This window comes from Mustela erminea, chromosome 14 (assembly GCF_009829155.1).
Source record: "Mustela erminea isolate mMusErm1 chromosome 14, mMusErm1.Pri, whole genome shotgun sequence".
In the NCBI taxonomy this organism is placed as follows: Eukaryota; Metazoa; Chordata; class Mammalia; order Carnivora; family Mustelidae; genus Mustela; species Mustela erminea.
This window is the reverse complement of record NC_045627.1, coordinates 57,059,255-57,082,334: the sequence shown is the minus strand read 5'-3', so window position 1 is coordinate 57,082,334 and position 23,080 is coordinate 57,059,255. Positions and strand designations below refer to the sequence as shown.

The following is a 23,080-nucleotide window of genomic DNA, read 5'->3' as shown; positions in this document are numbered from 1 at the left end:
AAAGCCCTTTTGCTATAACTCCCATTCTTTTTATATTGTGTATAAGGGACAGAATGAAGCAGAAAAGGAGAGAACTGTACGTGTGTATATACGCATGTGTATAATTACTGTTTTAGAACAGGCATTGGCGAACTATGGACCATGGGATAAATATGGTCTACCACCTGTGTACAGAAAGTTTTCTGAGACAGACATACTTGTTTATTTACATATTGTCTAATGTTGTTTCTGTGTTACAGTGGTATACCAGAGTTCGTATAGTCCAAAGAGCCAAAAATATTTACCATCTAGTACTTTACAGAGAAAGTTTGTGATCCCTGTACTGGATGGTAGCATATAGAAGAAGATATAAGAAATTTGCACACTAAGACAGAACTTTTCCCTTCTAAAGAAGATGTTAAACTAAAACCAAATTAACATGTACACAAATTCAAAATGTACGAAAAAGAAAATGCTTTAAGAAATATAATGATGTTTCAAGGCTGGCTATCTAAACTATAAGTTTATATACAAAGTTATGTGCATACTTAAATTTATTTATACAAACATCCACTCATTATTTTGAATAGTATTTCATTTAGGTAAGTAATCAAAATGAGCTTCTGATTGTACCTGTGAGAGTTTCCAAAGCTCTGCCAGGTGTGGTATTCTTCCATGAGATCAATGTGATCCAATGTTGAATTATAGAAATCAGTATAAGGAATAAGGGGAGGATGAACCAAACTGTTTGCAGTATCTGTAAAGATAAATTCTAACAATGATCTTTTCTAACATGCGCATGATTCATTCTAACAAGAACATTTTCATGCTCACCAGATAGCCTTTATCTAGAAATTCCCATTTTAAGTGACTATAGCTCCCCAAAAATTTTTTTTAAGATTTTATTTATTTATTTGACAGACAGAGATCACAAGTAGGCAGAGAGGCAGGCAGAGAGAGAGGGAGAAGCAGGCTCCCCACCGAGCAGAGAGCCCGATGCGGGGCTCGATCCCAGGACCCCAGGATCACAACCTGAGCCGAAGGCAGAAGATTTAACCCACTGAGCCACCCAGGCACCCCAATAGCTCCAAATTTAAAATGTAGTTTTATTTTTTTTTTTAAGATTTTATTTATTTATTTGACAGAGAGAAATCACAAGTAGACGGAGAGGCAGGCAGAGAGAGAGAGAGAGGGAAGCAGGCTCCCTGCCGAGCAGAGAGCCCGATGCAGGACTCGATCCCAGGACCCTGAGATCATGACCTGAGCCGAAGGCAGCGGCTTAACCCACTGAGCCACCCAGGCGCCCTAAAATGTAGTTTTAAATTGCGGTTCAGGGGAATGCCTGGGTGGCTCAGTAGGTTAAGTGCCTGCCTTCAGCTTAGGTTATGAGAGCAGAGTCCTGGGATCTAGCCTGCAACCTGGGCTCTCTGCATAGCGGGGAGCCTACTTCTCCCTCTGCCCCTTCCCCCGCTCATGTTCTTTCTCTCTCTCTCAAATAAATAAAATGTTAAAAAAAAAATGGTGGTTCAGATACAGCCAATCATTTCTTACTTTTATTTAAAAAACTTGTGGTAGGGATTAGAAGAGTATAGTAAAGGGAGTACACAGGTGAGCACTGCCTCACATACTTTCCCATCAGTGTGTTCTCTCCTAGAAGTTCTTGGGAATCAACACAAGTTCCTGCTTTCTTAGGGGTCTCTACTTAGTAAGTCACATGCAGAAGACCGCCAGAATACAGAATACTGCCCAATAAAATGCATAAAGCTTTTTCATGCTTATACAGTAAATGTGAAATTCATTATCAAAACAGGAAATAAATTACAACTCTTCACTTCAAAGGAAGGTTTTAAAATTTAAGAAAGCCTCTACAGTACTCTGAGATCCTTATAGAAATGTCCTTAATATCTAACAAAAGAGAAGATAGAGTAATAAAACCTACTAAGTAAAGCCAACACTTTGGATGCTGATGGGATCCACCAGGAACACTTTGTTATAGGTGGAAATTCTTCAGGCTTTGCAGGAAACAGGCGCAAAGAAATAAATTGCAGCAATCTCTCTACCAATTGTTTGAACCTCTTCTGGGATAATCTGGTAAAGATTTTGAAACAATTCCAATCAAATCACATTTTCTATTTGGCAATATGTTAGATATCAAAGTGTATCCTGTACATATAAAATTTTAGAATATCCCCCCCCAAACTCTACTTCTTAAGTTGCCAAATATTTGAAAAGATGCAAAATCTTACCTGGAGTATTGTTTCTTAAATAAGAAATAAACACCAAAATTACTGTAACATTAGCATTAAGCATTTCATTCTTAAGGCTTTTAATATTCAGTCAACCTTTGTTATATTTAGACTCAGTATTTGCAAATTTGCCTACTTGCTAAAATTTCATTGCAACCCCAAAATCAGTATTAGTGGAGCTTTCAGTCATGGTCATTTGCAGATGTGCATAATTCCCAGCTGAGGTCGAACAAAGAAACACTCTGCCTTCTTATTTTAGCTCCCATACCATAAATGAGTATTCTTTACACAGTTTACTTAGTGTCATGTTTTCCACATTTTTGTGCTTTTCTGTTAGTAATTCTGGTGTTTTAAAATGGCTCCCAAAATGTTCTGTCTATTGTTCTCAAATACAAGAGGAATGTGGGGTACCTTATGGAGAATAAACTTGTGGCAGATAAAATTGGTTCAAACATTAGTCATAGTGCTGTTGGTCGCAAGTTCAAGGCTCGTGAATCCACAACTTCTATCAAATAAGATGTCTTTACATACAATGCTTTAAAAATAAGATCATGTATTCATCAGTTGATGGGAATACTATGACCAGCAGCTCATAGGAGCCTAACCCTGTTATGTCCTAAAGGATCAATGATTCAGTATCTGTTAATTCAGTGTTAGCAGTAACTTTATAGAACATAAATATCATGAATAATGAGAACTGACTGTATTTAAAATTAATTCTGAAAATATTTTGCCTCTAACATTTTCTCAATCATGGAGAAAAGTCATTGTTTATGTGAGTACAGCTCTATGAAAAAACCAGACTGTATTGTTTTATAAATTGATACTGATGGCTAAACTATAGTTTATGATGACATTATTAGGTAAGGAAAAGGCACTATGTAAGTAATGGTGAGACTGACTGACAAAAATAGGAAATAAAACGACACAAATTGAAACAGTATCTGAGAAAATCCAGTTACCACTTTCAGATATAAGAAAACCACTGACAGGCAGGTGCTGTGTAATAAGAGAAAGCAGTGGACAGAAACCTCAACAACAGTTTGCACCAGCAAAATGGTTACTTGCTTTAAACATAGATTTTTAATTATTCTCTCAGTGGTACTAAAGGATATGTTTATAATTGGCTTTGAAGTACTGTTAATTAGAAGATCATTTCTAGAGACCTGAAAACATTTAAATATAGTTTATTATAAAATCACTAATATCAAACTTGAAACTGTACGATTATACGAGTTCTTATTAATATGATAGAATGATTTACTTTTTAAACCAGTGAACTAGGAAATGATGATCAGCTTCCACTAAGGTAGCTATCTGTCGTAGCAAGTGAGCATAGATGACATACGTAGATGTATTATTAAATTGAGGATTCTGAAAAAGATATTAAAGATAATTGTGTTAAAATTTTGTTAACATGAAAGGAAAGACACTAAGCTTAATGAGCTAAGTGGTAAATTAGGAAACTAAATTTGAGATTATGAAATACTGGGTGAAAACCTGTAAAACAATAATCTATTTGTTTAATTGTTTAATTAACAGAAACTTTGATTTTTGGCTGTAGCAGAAAGAGCATGGGCTTTTAGACAGATCTGGGCCTGAGGACTGATTCTACCACTTAGGCATGTTCCTTAACTTTGAGTCTCAATTTCCCCATCTCTAAAATAGGAATGATAGTATCTATCTTACTTAAGTAGTAAAAAAGAAAATGTATGTAAGGCTCCTAGCTCCATGGTAATCACTATTATCCAATTAAACAAAAAAACCTGTTCTTCCTTGATCAAAGAAAAAAAGAATGCTAGAAAAAGTAAGAACTGGTTGTGTAACCTCTGCCACTGTGAAATGAATTAGTGGCACATTTCACAAAGAACAAGGAGAGAGCCACAACACTGCACCTGACATCTTTCAAATGTCAAAGGGACACTGAAGGAGTGCTTAAAGCCTCTAGTTACATCTCTACAACCTAAACTCTTATGACTATGTGCATTTCAGAGCTTCACAGAAAAAATGAGTATTACTGAAAAATAAACTGAAATTGTGGCAGCTAAGAGAGCACCATGTATTCTTCGAAATTGACTTACTGGCAAGGGCAAATTCAAACCCAGAGAGTGCCTCTCGCAGACAGCCTCACCTGGTGGTGCTCCTGAGACAGTGTCAAGGGCAGAGCTTTTGGCAGACACACAGACTCACTCAAAAAATCTGAACTTCACTTGTCATTTCTCTAGCTTTTACTATCTACATACACTTCCTCCCTTTCTTCTCGTTTTGCTTTTGTCTTTCCTACTTCTCTACTTTCCGTTCTTGTATCTTTCCACTACCTCTTGTCTACTTGCGTTTTTCCCACTTTTACTTTTTTCCTTTCTTCCCTTTTTATTCCTAATGTGCGTATTTCCTTTTATTGGACATAATATTTAACTAAACACTTCATCTTACTTAACATAATGTTTTACCTTTGAATGAGATAATAATATACACAAACAGCTTTTGTAAATTGTAAAGACTAATACAAAAGCAGTATGCTGGCTATGTAATAACATACTTCTTTCTCAGAAAATAATACAAACTAAAAATTGGTTATTATTTGTCTTAGACCTTATTTTTTTGTATCTACGAATCTGTATCTCTCAAGAGGAAAAAGTTCATCACGTTTGCCTTAGCAAACATAAGCAACCACCTTTATTTCTCCATTAGAATTCTAATGGAAGCATTTATTTAAAATACCTAGAGAAGTTAGAAACCTACTAGTTGGGAAATCAAAGAAAGTTCTGAAGCCCATTTAAGCTAGTTATAAGAGGTTGACTGGATGAAGCAGAGATGCTTCCATTCTGCTTGATCCTGAATACTACAGCACAAAGGCAAGAACTACATTAAAATTTTAATCCAAAAGATAATTTAGCTTCCCATTGTTTATTTGTTATAACCTTAATGCTCTGGTTACACTATAATCTAAAAACTATCAGTAACATTCCACAAAATAATACTTAGTACTTGATATCATTTCCCTTAACACACGCATAGACGGAGATCTGAATTAGACAACTTCAATTCTTGCTTTCTTACCTGTAAAAGTATAAAATATGCTCTAAGATCATCTTTTGTTCGTGGACTGTAAAAGAAATATGCATAATTGATTACAGATTAGTATTTAATCTTACAGCAGCTAACAAAAAATAATACATGTTTTTGTGAGAACTGAGCTGGTAAAAGCCAAAAATGAGACTTCATATGTATGATTACTTAGACAGTAACATATTCATAGTATGCTGGGAATATAGGTTCTTCTGTGCTTACTCTTGGCTGGTTCTGAAGACACCTAAAATATGAGTTAAGTAGGGGCGCATGGGGGGCTCACTCGGTTAAGCATGACTCTTGATTTCAGCGTGGGTCACAGTCTCAGGTTGTGAGATGGAGCCCTGTGTCAGGCTCCGAAATCAGCATGGGGTCTGCTTGAGATTCTCTCTCTGCCCCTCCCCCCAACTCATGCTCTCACATGATTTCTCTCTCTCAAATAAACAAATAAAATCTTAAAAAAGAAAGGTAAATTAAATAGGCTATACTGTTTTATGACTAACTCAGGAAGGAGTTAAGAGCCTGATAAGTAATCAACAATTTTGGAGTGCCTGGATGGCTTAGTGGGTTAAAGCCTCTGCCTTTGGCTCAGCTCATGATCTCAGGGTCCTGGGATCGAGCCCCACATCGGACTCTCTGCTCAGCGGGGAACCTGCTTCATCCTCTCTCTTTGCCTGCCTGTTTACTTATAATCTCTGTTAATCAAATAAATAAATAAAACCTTTTAAAAAAACAACAATTTTAGAGTACTTACATTTTTGTTTTAATAAAGGATAGCTGTTTCTCACTTAAAAACACTGATGCACTAAAGAAAGAAAATATGCTTGTATTTATCTATTTCTGAAATGATACAGAAATGTTTGCAAATCAAATCACAAGGTAAATGCATCTAGTATGTGTCTAAATTTGAAATTAGATTCGTATTTGAATACCTTTGAGAAGTAACTGATTTGTAATTTTTTCCCCATATAAATCTGGATCTTTACATTGTCAGATTTGACCAAGAGTTTTTGTTATTCCCGAAGCCGATGAGTGTTTCTTTCTTGCCCTCTCAGGATCTATTGAATGGACTCTCACAAATACCCTGAAGTAACTTCTTGGATTAATAGTGGTTCACCTATATGACTACCAGATTCAATTCATGATCCTTGATGTGTCCAAAACCCAGATATTAAAGAACACTTTTTTTTTTTAAGATTTTATTTATTTATCTGACAGAGAGAGATCACAAGTAGGCAGAGAGGCAGGCAGAGAGAGAGGGGAGGAAGCAGGCTCCCTGCGGAGCAGAGAGCCCACGCGGGGCTCGATCCCAGGACCCTGGGATCATGATCTGAGCCAAAGGCAGAGGCTTTAACCCACTGAGCCACTCAGGCGCCCCCTAAAGAACACGTTTGAGACAACTGGGGTAATTTAAATGTGGACTGCATTTTAGAGAGTACTATAAGAAAAAACATTAAATTTGTCTGGTGTGATACTGTGTTATGGTTATGTAGGAATAGATTATTGAGAAATACATGCTGAAGCAATTCGAGGTTAAGTGTCATGATGTCTTCCATTTACTAAAAGAAATAATTATGCACACACTCACACCCACAGGGAGAAAAAGCAAAAAGCAAATGTGGCCTAAAATTAACAACTGGTGAATCTCGGTGAAAGGTATAGGAGTTCTCATTAACTTTTCTATGGCTTGAAATTTTTCAAAATTAAATGCTGGGGGAAAAAAAGGCTCACCTCCGAGTATCTCCTTACTTCCTTTAAGAAAATAAAATGACCAAATGATTACTTATTTTTCTGTTATAGTTACAAAATAAATCTGAAAACATAAACCACTGCCCCAAACGTACAAAATGACCTTTACAAAATGCAAAGCTACATAGTCTGAAATATAAATAGATAACATGTGTTAAAATTTGACATTTGTATACACACACATATATAAAAATATTTAGTAACATTTCTTTGTGGAAGAATTACTTGATCAAATAATGATTTAAACTGTTCAGGTTTAAATCAAATCTAAATTATTTCTGTCTATAATTTCTACATAATTGTCAGACCATTTTCTAAATGGGACTACTGTTACGTTTTAGAAATTATATTTGAAAATACTTTTATTTATTTATTTTCAAGATTTTATTTATGAGAGAGAGAGAGATAGGGACATAGAGAGAGAGAACAAGCAGGGGGAGAGGCAGAGGGAGAGGGAGAAGAAGGCTCCCTACTGAGCAGAGAACCTAACATGAGGCTCTGTCCCAGGGCCCAGAGATTATGATCTGAGCCAAAGGTAGACACTAACCATCTGAGCCATCCAGGTGCCCCAATTTGAAAATACTGTAAAACTCAAGGCAATTCATAAATATTAAAATTCCTGGTGATAGGCAAGCCCTATTTTTTCCATTTTATAGCAATACCATAACAATTTCCAAGTTCCTGTCCCATGCACTACTGTTTTAATGTAGCACATAGCTCTGGGTATTGAAGTTGTGGTTGAGATCACAGGCTGTTCGCCAGACTGCTTAGGTTCTAATCCTGACTCAGGCACTTACTGTGTTAATTGGGGCAATTTCTTTAACTATTCTGTAAATTGTTTCCTTCATTGTGAAATGAAAATAATCATATTACATATTTCATAAAATTGCAGTGAAGATTCAATGAGAAAAAAACAGAAGATTGTTAGAAAGGAGCCTAGCCCTTAATAATAAATAGTAAACTTTAGATCTCGTTGTTATAAAAAAATCCAAAAGAATTTTGGATAAAAAAAAATAAAAATAAATAAAAATGAAAAAATAAAAATCCAACAAGATTTTTGGGTAAAGACCACATGCTCCTTTGATAGATAAATCACACTGAACTATCATTTAATCTGTCTCAGGCACACTTCTGAGGAGCATGGTTGGAAAGCGGTGAGAGTGTGCTTATGGGAGTGGACTCAGACCAGGGCGGGGTTAGGCCATTGGGCTTCCTCCTCTCAGGAGCTCTCCCACACTCTAAATCTCTCTTCATTTTCAGGGAAGCACTACGGGTTCAACCAAAATCACACAATTTAAGGAAAATGCTAATTTATTACTGTAATGACAAATTAGGAAAAATACTGTTAAAAATCATATCAAACTATACAGTATGATTTCAGTTGTTTCAAAAAGATGACCAGAAAAATAAAGATGGCAAAATGTTAACATGTTTACTTTTTTTATAATACTAGCGGTGACTTTTCTAGGTTTTCTGTAATAACCATGAATTTCTTTAAAAATCAGAGCAATGTTATTTAAAAATATGGGGTATGTTTAACATTTAATAATTTTTTAAAAGATTTATTTATTTATTTGAGAGAGTGTACGCATGAATGGGAGGTGGGCAGAGGGAGAGAATCTCAAGCAGATCCTCACTGGTATGGAGCCCAATGTGGGGCTGGATCCCATGACCTGTGCCGAAACCAAGAGTCAGATGCTCAACTGCCAGAGCCACCCAGGTATCCCCTAACATTTAATAATTTTGATATTATTTTTAAATGGGGCTTAATATAAACACTTGAATTATAATTTAATGTTATTCCTTTGGCTTTAGTAGAAGCTATTATTTAAGTTATATGCTACTTAAATAATACCAATTTAGATAATATGGACTTTTCAAAATATATTGTTGTATTCTGCATATCCAGGGATATTCTAATATTATCAGTTACATTGCCATCATTCCTTATATAGTGATTCAAGATTTAGTTCCAGGAAAAAAATATTTCAGTAGCCAAACTTACATTTCCTTATATTAGAAAGAAGAAAGATTTTGCTCTAGCTACCAAGAAATCCAAAGCTAAATTTAATGTCCATAGATTTAATTCTAGGTTAATAATGTAACTACCCATCCCATTTTTATAACATACATATATCTGTACATAACAACTTATATATAATTTTAAAGGATTCACAGATCCTGTGAGGCCTACATATAGACCCTCCTGAGAAGTCAGAAATCTCATTAAAAAGCTTTGTCATAAGTGCTTTTTTTTTTTTGCCATGAATATTTTATAATTTCAGATCTCTGTTTTTAAAACAACTAAGATCTTTTCTGAGAGTAAAATGCACGCATATATATTAAAGATGTATGGGATGTGGAAATTAATATCTATATTGATTAGCTAAGTATTAGTTAAAATTACCCTTTCCATTCTTGTAGTAGGCTGTTAATGATTCCCTTCAATACTGTCTTCTGAATGTCTTGAGGCTATAGGGAAAAGAAAACCATAAAATAATTAGGATTAGGTGCTTAGGTCACTTTTATATGTTAATTATATTTATAGATGTGTTTCAATAGAGAAATCAGACTTGCTGACTGAGGACTGCCACTTATGGTGGTATCATTTTCACATCTGAGAGGGCTAGAGCACCAATGACAAAGATTACAATTAGAATGCCCCGGGAATGTGCCGTGCATACAAACCACACAAACGTATATGGTGGCCCTTTGATGACCACCATCAGTTTTATATAACTGAAAAAAATTTCCTTTCCCTGGATTGGCAGGATAAAATCATGAATACGAGTCAGAGAGTAGCATGTTTAACAATATAAAATGACTGCATATATTAAATATACTTATTACTACTTTAACAAGTTATAATTCGCAGGTAGATCCATAATTCATTATTAAGTACAATGAAATTAAGTACATTAAGTACAATGAAATTCATTACTGGATTTGGAAAGGATATAAAGTAACATTCCTATATAGTTTAACAATTCAATTACTTAAAAAAAATCTTATTTCCATTTTAGGGAGTTTTCCCCTTATGTTGTAGATTTAATTTTTTAGTGTCTATAAAACACTGACATCATTCCAAGTCAAAAGAGGTCAGACAAATGTCCTAGGAGTGGAACATTTTGGGTCACAGTATATGTATATGCTTAGTATTAGTAAATAATGCCAGCAATTTTCCAAAGCAGTTGTACTAGTTTATACTTACCTCATTAGGGTATGAAAGTTCCAGTTGCTCCACAATATTGCCAATTCAGTACTTAAAAACTTTTTACTCCTTTTGAACAGATGTGTAATGTTATTTACATTTCTCTCATGAAAATTATTATTAGGTACCTTTTCATGTATTTAAGAGTAAAGTACCAAGATTAGGAAAAAGACAAAGATATTTGCTATTTCTCCTTTTATTTAGAATTTTACAAGAGGTCCTAGCCTGAGCAATAAGGCAAATACTTACATCTATCCATCCATAACATGCAAGATAAAAGGACTGAAGAGGTGAAAAGTCTCATTTTTCACAAACGACAGGACTGTCTATATAGAAAATCCAAATAAATCTATTGATGCACTACTAGAATTAATGGGTGAATTTGGCAGGGTAAATAAAGATAAATATATGAGAGTATTTCTATATACTAGTAATTAGAAAATGAAAACCACAATAGCATCAAAAAAATCAAGTACTAGTACTAAATGTAACAAGATATGTATAAGACATTTATCCAGAAAACTACTAAGTATCACCAAGAAAAACTAAAGAAGATCTAAGTAATTGGAGGGATATACCATGCTTATGAATTAAGAAAAAAAAAAAAAGTCAACTCCTCACAAATTCATCTATAGCACTAGTGGTTCTCAAAATGTGGTCCCTGGACACTTGTTAGAAACACAAATGCTTGGGCTCTACCCCAGACCTACTGAATCTGAAACTCTGTATTCTAAGAAGCCCTTCCTGTGATTCTGATACATAGTAAAAATTTGAGAACCACTATAGATTCAGCACAATGCCAAAACAATCAAATAATTTCTCTCCCTTTGCTGCCTAAGTGAAGCATGATTTTATTTCAGTGAGCCATCCTAAAGGACTGGACAAAAAAGTATTTTATGCTTAATTCTCATTTAATTAAAAAAATAAAAAATATCTAACTTTCTGAGAATTCCAATTAAATTTACTATACAATTATGTAATTATAAGCTGATTATTACAATATTTGTGTGGCTGCTTTTGAAATACAAAAGAAACAAAGAATCATACTGTTTCCATCTGTTCATTATTAATACTTACAGTATTAAGTAAGGCATCATATACAGCATTCACAAATTTAGCATTAATCCCAGAATCTTCAATGGTATTAAAGGAGGCGGTGGCATCTTTCTGCAAATTCAGTTAATGATTTAAATGTATATAACATTAAAAGACTGTTCTTAGTAATTTTGAACCATAACTATTCTTTCATAATTTCTAATATTTTTAGTAGGGTGATGAAAAAGAACTTTCGGGCAAAGTTGGTAGAAATAAAAATGAATGTATAAGAATTATTTTAATCACTTTGTTTTTTGTATTTATTTATTTTTATTATCATGTTCAACTAGCCAGAATAATCACTTTGTTTTTAAAACTGAAAGAAAGGAGTCAAATATCATCATCAGTACAAATGCAAATAATCTTCAAATGCAAACACTTTGTTACTTAAGTAACACTTATTTGTGATATGTATACTTTCTGAAATTAATATATACATGTTTAAACAGCTGCTTAAGTCAATAACATGTAGAAAAAGAGCTAAGTTATTGTATTCTTTTAGGAAAATTTAAAACTAATAGTGAAAAATGTGTTTTATGTGTTATTACCTTAAATGCAGCATTTAGTTCTGGGAAAGAATCAAATGTTGCTAGATAAAAATCATGTACTGCTTTCCAATCTCCTGATGACTTAACTTTTTCTATATCTTCCCTAAAATGAAAACAAATGTTAATTGTAGCAAGTAGAAATATTATTCAGATAAAATAGCATTACTTCTTTAAAAATAAATGTCACCAAACATGTAATTTGAAATACTGAAGCTGAATACAATATGTTCCGGTTAATATAAATATAGTTTATGAACCTATAATTCTTAAATGGATCACAATATTAATTCAGCTTTCCATTTGCCTGCTTTTTAAAAAAGTCATTCTTGACATGCTCCTTACAATTAACACTTTCTTTCCCTTACTAGCCAAATTTGAGAGATTTTTACATTCTCTGTCTCTACTTTCTCATTAACACTTAGTCCTTCAAGTATTCATTTTCAGTAGTAACATATCTTTAATGATTTATGTGTCACATAGTAGAGGAAATCATATTTTTAAAAAAGGAAACATTTTATTATTTTATCACCATCTTTATCTCCTTTTGTCTGTTTTAATTCATATTCTCTTACTTAGTGTTTCTTTTGCTGCAACATTATCCACCCCTTACCTGTTATTTATACATTTGTTTTCACCTTGAACTTGAGACATCTAGTCTTAGGTCTTCACTCTTGACCAATGCCTTATAAAGAGCCACAAGTTCAATCAATTTCTCACACAAAAATATTATAGAGTACTGGCATGCAGATAACTGTATGTCTTCCCATAACGAAACTTACTGGAAGTCTTTCATAGTTTTGGGCTGGTTAGGAAGGACAGATTCTGGAAGAACTGGGGCCTTCATTTCAGATGGTAATGCATCTATAGAAACACGCTGTTTTTGTCTAACATCAAGGCAAATCGGTGGTAGGTCTCTCACTGTGAAGTATAAAAAAGCATTCAATATAATTAATAGTAAAAATTTTAAAATGTCAGGCTTACTCAACATGAAGAGAAAACAAGGGAGTTATTTTGCATTGCATTCACCTTGAGATCATACAACAGAAAACCTACCACAGTAAATGGTACGTACTGAAGGCTCTATTGCCACCAGCCCCTTCTAACCCCAACTTCACCCACAACATATATTGGGCTGTATCTTAAATTATGTTATCCACAGATGTAATATAAAGTTTCTTTCTTTTCTTTCTTTCCTGATAGTTGTCTTCCAGGAAGTATTTCAGAGAGACTCAAAGTTTTTAGTGTTTATTACCTTTCTGAATATATGCAAACCGTTTATTTACATCCTCTGTAATTTATTATAGTTTTAGTTTTTAAAAATCAATTTTCATGAAATTTTTCTATTTTTTCCTTTTTTGCAAATATTTGCCAGTTCACTGTTTGCCTTTTTGTTGCATTTCATAATCTTTTAACTATAAAACAAAACAAATACAGAAAAATCTTATAAAAGGAATGTATGGCTTAATGAGTTAGTATAAGATAAAGACCTCTGAAACCATTAACCAGTTGAGGAATAGACTCTTACCAAGTCCTTCCTTGTTCCAGTTACCCAGATGTTAGACCCTGACTATTTCAATTTCAATTTCTCTCAATTTTTTAGCTCTTTTTTCATTTCTTTTAAAATGTTAAACATTTCCTTCTTTTCATCTTCTAGTTCTTTTGAGTCATTATTCAGTATGTACGTTTGCTTTTGTGCTCCTTCTGTTTTATTTCTAAAATTTAAAAAAATATTTCTAATTATTCCCTTGCAACTCCAATTTTTTCACTATATAATGTCCCTGTTTCTCTCTCCAGTAATTTCTTTAAGTCTACTTTATCTGATATTAATAATAGCCACTACTATATATCTTTTCCCATTGTTTTACTTTCAATCTACCTATACTGTTACATTTGAGTTTCTTGTAGATAGTATATAGTTAGGTCATATTTTTAATCTACCCTGCCAATCTTTTTTAATTGATATATTTCAGACCATTTACATTTAATGTAATTATTGATCCATTAGGGCTTAAGATTGTCATTTTATTTTTTGTTTTCTATTTTTTAATTTTTCCTATCTTCTTGTGAGTTACTTGAACATTTTTAGAATTCCATTTTGATTCATCTGTGGTGTTTCTGAAAAGTTGCTCTAAATATATTATATACACATAACTTATCATAGTCTACTGGTGTTATCATTTTATCAGTTGGAGTGAAGTATAGAAGTTGTACCTTTTGTATCTCTTCACTGTTCTCGGTTTATGATGATCTTATTCTATAAGGTAAGGTATTGTATTTCTCTGGCTGGTTTTCAGAGGTTTAATTATCATATGTCTTGACATATATTTCTCTGGGTTTATCCTGTATGTGGTTTGCTCAGTTTCTTGAACCTGTAGGTTTATGTCTCTTGCTAAATACAGGAAGCTTTCAGTCATTTCTGAGTATTTTTTCAGCCTACCCTCTTTCTCCTGTCTTTCCAAGACACAATGACAAGGTAACCTCTTTTGTTACAGTCCCACGGGTCTCTGAGATAATTCAAGTTTTCTTTTGAGTCTATTTTCTGTCTATTGCTCAAACTGTGTAATTTCTATTGTACTACATTCCAGCTCATTAAAAAAAAAAATTCGAAGATTTTATTAATTTATTTGACAGAGAGAGACACATCGAGAGAGGGAACACAAGCAGGGGGAGTGGGAGAGGGAGTAGCAGGGTTCCTGCTGAGCAGGGAGCCCAATGTGGGGCTCCCTCCCAGGACCCTGGGATCATGAACAGAGCTGAAGGCAGCCGCGTAACAACTGAGCCACCCAGGTGCTCCATATTTCAGCTCATTTATTTCTGTCTCCTCATTCTGCTGTTGAGCCTATCCACTAGGCATTTTATTTGGCCATTGTATTTTCTCAATTATTAATACTTCCAAACCAATAGAATAGGTGAATATTTTATATATTCTAAATTCTACAATGTCAAATGTACATACATAGAATTTAATTCTACTCTTATGTAATCAGGATACATTTTCAATTAAGCAAACATAACTATATCAATCATCAAAGTAGGAACATAGCTGTAAGGTCTTTCCTTCCTTATCCACTCTCCCCATCAAATATCTATCCTTGGATCTATCACTAACTTCAATAAACTAATATAAATTTCATTAGTGTTAGGGTATATTTTACAGTAAATTATCTTTCATATTAGAAGATCCTACAGAGATGCCAATTTCTTATAATTAACAGCAATGATTTTTGAACTTTACTGTATATCAGAAGCACCTGTAGAGCTTGTTAAAACACAGATTACTAGGCCTATCCCCAAAGTTTGTGATTCAGTAGGTCTGTGGTGGGACCAACAATCTGTATATCTAACATGTTACCAGATGATGTTGATGTTGCCAGTCTGAGGGTCACACTGAGAAACACTGTTTAGTATTAGGAGAGAACAATGGTGCTGAAAGTATAAAACATTAAATTTCTTTAATTCACTGCTATAACGGATTTTTACACCCTTTAATTAAAGATGGAAATATCCCATTTCTAGTCATTTTTACTTTAGTTACCTATTGGACAGAGGTTCCATTCGTTAGCAAGTAAAATTAGATGTCTCTACATATGGTTTCTTATTATGTTTGGAAATCTTTAAAGAAATGGGCATCTCAGCAGCAAAGAAACAGATGATAGTCTCCTCTCTCCAACAGTAGTCCTGTTACTATTGTCTTGAGGCTCCTCTACAGTCTCTTCCTCTTCACCAGGCTTACCCTTTCCTATCCCTTCCCACACACCTTTCCCAACCTGGCTATAAACACCCACTATTAGATACACACAGACTCATTCAAATATAAATTAACTTATTCACTCACAGAGCATATAGACACATTTTTATACCCACTCATTTTTTATTAATACCATGCTGAGGTGGAAGAAGAGTGAATTTTAGTTAGTAGGAGAACTGGATTTTGGCAAAGCCTGAGAGTGGGAAGATCTTATGTAAGAGAAATAGTAATGCTAAGGCCAAGGGGATTATAGGGTGAGATTAGAACCAGAGGCCCAGAAAGGATTTATTTTTAGATCACAAGGTAACTTGGGACTGAAAAGTAACACAGAATGTTAACATACTATGTAAATGGAATTTGAGTCAGAAAGAAAGGCAGATCCTTTGCTTACATTAGTGAATGAAAGCCAAACTACAGGATGTGACATTCAGCTATTAAGAAAGGAAGAACAACAGCTCACAGCTGCTCTCATGTCCCTAAATATCAAGGCATTGTTTCCAGAGACAGACTTTCAGTCTGTTCTCACAGATGGTTATTAAAATCTAATTCAAAAGAGAAAATCAATAAATGTGGTGATGAGAGATTAATTAAATCTCAAATGGGGGATATTATAAATAGTCAATTCTTTGTTCTATCACATGCAGGTTTTTCTGCAATATAGAATACCGTAAATATACTGAAAAAAGCCAAAATATATTTATCAGTGAAAACCTGTCATTTTGATTTCATTCAGCCAATACTTGGGAACACTGCGCTAAAATGATGAGCAGTAATCATTTTCCATTGCTTTTAATATAGTGCTGCCAATTTTAGTTGGTTGCTTAGAAACATTAAGTAAAACTTGCACTTGAAACTAGTGCAAGAAGAATAAGGGTTCTGGTGGGGGCTGGAAGTACATTGAAAAAAACTGTGAAGATCATAATACAACTATGTAGAATGGTGTGAGATTATCAGCCAAATTTGCCAGCTTACTCATTGTTTTCAAGAAGCTATCATAAGCTGACTCTGGTTGGAAACTAGTAATATGTGGTTTTCCACAACAGTAGCCACCAAAATTAAGACTGACATTTTAAACAGGCCACATGATTAGGACACTGAAGGTTGTTCCTGGCCATCTAGCACAGATGGCAGTGACAGCATCAAAGGTAAACAGGAATCTCTATGGAGGTTGGATGTTCAGTGGGAGGACCCTGGGCCTATTCCTTGTCCCTCTACTGCTGGAAAGGAATTAATGTTTTAAAAGGTTTGCTGCTGGCGATACACTGTTGCCAAATGCTCTACTCTAAGCTTCATCATGAGTAATTTGTAATTAAGTAAATAACAGATAGGAACAACAACAACAACAAAAAGCACCAGCCTTGGAAATAGGGGGCTTGGTCTTATTGTTGGTTCCTGTTGTTGGCTCAGTTACTAACATTCATAACTTTAGACATATCACTGAAACTCCTTAAACCTCAATTTTGACATTATAAAATAAGAAAAGACGTAACCTTAGTCAGTTGTTCCCAAAGTTCCAAAGAATTTCAAGGGCCGCCTCATGGGACTGGTGCTGGTGGACGGGTTTACTCAGAGCAGCTCAGTTTTCTCTGCTTAATATAATGACACTCTAAGAAAAAATTTACTATTCAAAAAAGTATTTTGCTATGAAAATAAAAAATAAAAATAGGCTTGAAAATCACTAGTTTAATAATTTCTAACTTCCATCTCTACAACTATTTAAGAACAAAATGGATAGGATTTAAAAACCAAACAAAAAGTTAAAAAAAAAATTCCAAGAGTGAACTATATGGGGAGGTCTAATCAAGAAATTGAAGCAGCATGGAAGCTCACCATGCACATGTCATCGAAACACCTGATTTTAGTTATGACTTCCTGTCCTACGACAGGATAGAAGAGAAAGTTCTAAAATAAGAGTCAAAAGATCTGGATTCTCTTTCAGAATTTTACATTCACATGATGCGGTTGTTTTAAAATAAGTCCATAAATTCTTTTATATTCCTCCATGAAAAGATGGAGTCTAATTATTCTCCTTTGGAATACGGGCCAGCCCTAGTGGATCCCCACTAATGAAAAATTGTGACAGAGTGATGTTATAGGACTAGGTCACAAAAGTCAATACAACTTTTGCTTGGGTGTCTCTTTTTGGGGTGCTCGGCCTTGGAATCCAGTCATCATGCTCTGAGGAAGCCAAGCAGTCCATGAAAAGGCCAGGAGCAGGTGTTCCAGTTAGAACCTATTTAAAGTCCAAGCCTCAAGCCAGCATTAATCACCAGCGTATGAATGAACAAGACTTCAAGGGATTCCAATTTTGTAGAAACCAAAGCAAATAAACAAGAGCAGCCTGGAAGAGTCAGAAATCATGCAGGGAAGGGGGAAAAAATGTAAAAACCTATCACTAGCATTTCACGGAAAATACCATCTTCCAGTAATTTGCCAAAATCATCAACTCATAGGGGAAGGGGAAAGGCACCCACTGTATGTTCTCTAGGCCTTTTAGAAAACAGGCAGGTGTTCCTTTGGCCACATAAATGCCAAACTACAAAAAAGATGGTATTGTTACCATCAAGGAAATGGGCACTGTTCAAAAAGGAATGCCCCACAGATGTTATGATGGCAAAACTGGGAGAGTCTATAGTGTTACCCAGCTTGCTGTTGGCATTGTTGTAAAGAACCAAGTTAAAGGCAAGATTCTTGCCAAGAGAATTAATGTATATATTGAGCATATTAAGCACTCAAAGAGCTGAGATAGCTTCTTGAAGCTCATGAAGGAAAATGATCAGAGAGAGAAGGACGCCAAAAGAAAGGTACTTGGGTCCAACTGAAGTGCCAGCCTGTCCCACTCAGCAAAGCACATTTTGTAAGAACCAGTGGAAAGGAGTCTGGGCTGCTGGAACCCATTTCCTATGAATTTACGGCATGATAAGCATAAAACAACAACAACAATACTCCCAAAACCCTTAAGACTAAAATACATGCATAAATAAATAAAAATAAAACCCATCACTAATTTAGTTAGAGGGATAAAAGATAGTACAGCCAGGAAATAAGAAGGTTCTATCAATAAAGAGATATTCAGAGAGGGGAAAAAGGAATTCTTGTTCATTAAAACCATACTAGCAGAAACAAAATACTTAGTAGAAGGGTTTTGAGGAAATGCCCAAAAATATATAGCAAAAGAACAAAGAAAGGGAAAGCAAAAGTGAAAAAAAAAAAATAAGAAAACTAGACATTCAGGGGTGCTTGGGTGGCTCAGTGGGTTAAAGCCTCTGTCTTCAGCTCAGGTCATGATCTCAGGGTCCTGGGATCGAGCCCCGCATCAGGCTCTCTGCTCAGCGGGGAGCCTCCTTCCCCCTTCCCTCTCTGCCTGCCTGTCTGCCTACTTGTGATCTCTGTCAAATAAATTAATTAATTAAAAAAAAAAAAAGAAAACTAGACATTCAGAAGGTCTGGCTTTTGAATAATAGGAGATCCAGAAAATAAATAAATTAATTAATTAAAAAAAAAGAAAACTAGACATTCAGAAGGTCTGGCTTTTGAATAATAGGAGATTCAGAAAGAAAGGATAAAAGAAACAGATGGGAGGAAACCATCAATAAAAAGTTTCTAGGAAATTCCTTGAAATTCAAGGACATGAATTCCTAGATGAAAAGGGCCTATGAAACATGTAGCAAAAGGGCTGAAACTAGACCCACACCAAGCACCGCTCTGTACAATTTCAGAAGTCTGAGTCAAAGAGATGGTTCTACAAGCTTCCAGAGAGACAGATACCTTATACAAAGAACAGGAAGGTGAGGGCAATACTCTGCACACACTAGAACAGAATGGCCTAAGAGTGAGTAATTTTGATGCCTGCCATCACCAAGATCCTGACTACCTTTCTACTCTTCTTTTTTAACTGAAGTTAGAAGGAACAGGTGAGCCCAGCCCAGACTGTTCTCCATACTTCAGCTTGTCTAGCCGGTGGGGTGATGAATCTCTCCATTTCTTGCTGTGCTATCTGAATCAGCTGAGGGTGCTTAGTTCACCTCACTGCTTTAACCTGGGCTACTCCTGACAGCTGCAGAGTCATATTTCTGCCAGACATCTAAAGCATACATAGTCCAACAAATCACAGCTCTGTCAGATATGCCAATAGTTGTCCTTTGTTTCCCAGGACTCACTCATGACCTTGGCTCACTGACTTCCCCAGAAAGAACTCACATTCCTGCGAAAGCTGAAGGCAGATCTGATTCAGAGACTCTGTTCAGACCATCTTTTCACCTAATTGTGGCACTGTCCCTTACACATCCAAGGTTTGTGCTTGCCATTCTGTTTTTCAAAACCAGGCAGTATGTGTGTGTATATAATTACACATATAATTTAAGCGGTATATTGTTTATAGGAACGTATACAGATAACAAAATTATTATTTTTTAAAAATCAAAGGAATAGGAGTTACCTCTGGACAGAAAGGGCAATGCAACTGGGTGGGTTCATAGGAGCTTATAATGTTCTTTTTCTTAATTTTAGCACCAACTTCTTCTGCTTTCCATTTATTATTACTAAAACCATATATTACTATTGATTACATTCCATATATGTGGTGTCAAATTTTTAAAAATTTGTGCAGTTACCCATGAAATAAGAGTAATAGAAACTCCTGCTCATCACAATCCCTTCCCTACAACTTAGCTGCCTATAGTATTATCACTCACATTTACTGAATTTCATAAGGCATGGAACTGAATGTTTTTAAATGCTTTTTTTTCATTTATCCTTACAACCCCATGAGGCAGCTTCTTTATTATGCTATTTTACAGATGGAAAAAACGAGCACAGAGAGGTTAAATAAATTTTCCAGGATCGTAAGTTATGGAGCCAGGATTCAAACCCATCCGGATAAGTTACAACACCCATGTTTTTTCCACTATCGAATAATGCCAAACCTTCTACTACGTATAAAAACAAGTAGCAAAACTGAATCCTAAATTTACATGGAAGTAGGACCTGGGAAATTATGAAATGTCAAAACAAAACTCAACAAGGATCAAACAAAATCAATAGGTTTGAAAATAAACACTTTAAATCATAAAACTTTGGTGTAGAGGATATGTTACACAACACATAATGCCCCAATTCCTCATTCTATAAATGAGCAAATGAAGGCTCATGAGGGCTAAGTGTAATGTCTAAGGTCACAATGACACTTGCTGGTGGTAATTAACTCAAATGTTCAGTTCTTATTTAATATCATAATTTAGAGTGTGTGGGTGCCAGGCAGGAAATAAATGAGCTACAAACTGAAGGATGCCTCACTACGTCGGTAGTGGCAGCAACTGAAACAAGAAGACCAGAGTGGATTAGTCATAACAGGTGGTGTTTACATCATTGTCTATAGGGCGACTTTTCTGAACATTTGGCAAAAAATAAAATAGAAGGTGGGAGAGAAAAAGGAAGAAAGAGGGGGAAAAAATCTGACTCACAGGACTTTAGCCACCAGAGCTAAATATATTGTAATAGATTCATTAGTTTTGGGAGATGTACTTTTCACTAAGTTCAGTCATGTTTATGTTTGTAAAACTGAAACAAAAACATAGGTGAAATGTTCTTTCATGGGTCTAGTTATAAAAATATTCAAAAGTCCTTTTTCCAGAAGGTTACCTCTAGTGGAACAGATGCCTTATACTGGAGAATTTATTACAGAGACAGGTTTGACATTCCAGGAGAGAAAACTGACCAGAAATCCAGAAAAACTGTCTCCCATACATTTCCTCATTCAGCAAACTACTTTCTGAGTAAAGACTCTATGTACCTACCATAGAGGCTGGATCCTGGAGATACACAAATGGATTAAAAATTCAAGGAGAATGTAGATGCATTTACTCTCAGACCCAACAATCCTACTTCCAGGAATATCTCAGAAAACACAAAAAGACATACGTACAGATTCATTCACTGTGGCATTGTTTAGTAAAAGAATGGACACAATTCATTTCTTTTAATAGGATCTTTATTAAATAATTTATAATATATCCTATGAGTGACGTATAATTATAAAAAAGAATAAGGGAGCTCTTTATGTACTGATATAGAAAAATATCCAGGGTATACTAAAAACAAGGTGCAGGGCAATGTATATGCAGTTACCTTTTCTTTAAGAAGAGACAGGAAATGAGAATGTATGTACATTTATTTTTGCTTTCCTCTGGATAAAGAAACACAAGAAAGAATATAGTAAGACAGCAGGGAAGAAATAAAAATGAGACATCTGAAACATACTATTTATAGTTTTGATTCTTTGAGACACACAAATGTTACCTATTCAAAAAATTAACTTCAATATAAAAATATAAAAAGAAGAGCACTTGCCCTCTTTAAAACAGAAGCTTAAGAATCTACTCCAGACTAGTAAAGAGACAGATAAGTGAACAGATAAATGCAGCAGGGTACTCTAAGTTCTCAGTAGATATTCTTCTCCTGCTGGCACAGTTAGGAAAGTCAAGTCTAAGGTACTCACTCTGACTCAGAAGGATTTTGGAGATTTAGTCTAAAATCAGTTTATTCTCCACAGAAACCTGGAGATGGGGTCATTTGAGGCTTTGGAGATAATTCTTCTAGGGTAAGATTCTTTTTTTTTTTTTTTTTTTTTTTTAGGGTAAGATTCTTAAAGCAGCTATTTCAAGTCTTTTTCTCTCCCCAGATGGCAAGTCCTGCGCTGGGTTTCTTCTAACAGCTTGTTTCTCTGTCTGCCTCTAAAGTTGCTCTTGGAGGAACTGTGTAAACTCCGTGGTACTTTACCTGTGTAGAAATCATAGGACACCACCACACACTGATCCAATCACCCATTTGAGCGAAAGACCATTTTGTTTTTCCATGAGCTATTTCAGAGTGGCAAAGATCATGGGATGTATTTCTCCAGAATTAGGCAGAAAACTGCAGGGCTCACGATGTCCTATCAGGGCTCTTTTAGAGTAAACTCATGAAATGCACTGAGCTGGAAGAGAAACAGTGCCCTCGAGATAAACCTCAGAGTTCCTGTCTACGCTTTTCTGAATTACCAAGAGTGCAAAGACATTATACAAGAGATGGGGAGAAACTGTTTCATCTCTTTTAAAGCTGTTCTGGGCTGTTTAAAGATGTTTTAAAGAAGTCTGACGGGGGCATAATCACTTTAGAAAGAAGATACAAAAGAGTAAGAGAGAACATAGTGCTAATCCCCCCTCCATCATTACTTACCATTTATATTGTTTCTCTGAAGATGTATCATCCCTAACAGCTGTTGTAGTAGGTAAAACTCCTACACTTCTCTGATCTCCAAAAGGACAGCCAACTCGACAGGCAGACCTAGTCATGTGATCTACAGGGAGGAAAGGCATCCCTCAGCTGTTAGGTAAACCCACGCTGGGCTTTTGCAGCTTCTCTAATACCACTTGAAGATCAGATGGGAAGACAAGCT

General features: G+C 35.1%; 1 protein-coding gene across 5 annotated transcripts in view; it reads right to left on the bottom strand.

Moving 5' to 3' along the window:
* The window catches only part of HECTD2 (HECT domain E3 ubiquitin protein ligase 2), an 89,367-nt gene that overhangs the window by 23,535 nt on the left and 42,752 nt on the right, over positions 1–23,080 (bottom strand). For all 5 annotated transcript variants that reach the window (XR_004278598.1, XM_032312704.1, XM_032312703.1 and 2 more), the window contains exons 3-10: positions 12,677–12,815; positions 11,898–12,000; positions 11,332–11,421; positions 9,451–9,515; positions 5,286–5,331; positions 3,490–3,599; positions 1,919–2,067; positions 613–736 (exon numbers count right to left, since the gene is read on the bottom strand). Coding sequence is in view for 4 of the 5 variants with exons in the window: in XM_032312703.1 (XP_032168594.1) it covers positions 613–736; positions 1,919–2,067; positions 3,490–3,599; positions 5,286–5,331; positions 9,451–9,515; positions 11,332–11,421; positions 11,898–12,000; positions 12,677–12,815 (826 nt within the window). In the remaining variant the exon portion in view is untranslated. The remainder of the gene's footprint in view (positions 1–612; positions 737–1,918; positions 2,068–3,489; positions 3,600–5,285; positions 5,332–9,450; positions 9,516–11,331; positions 11,422–11,897; positions 12,001–12,676; positions 12,816–23,080) is intronic.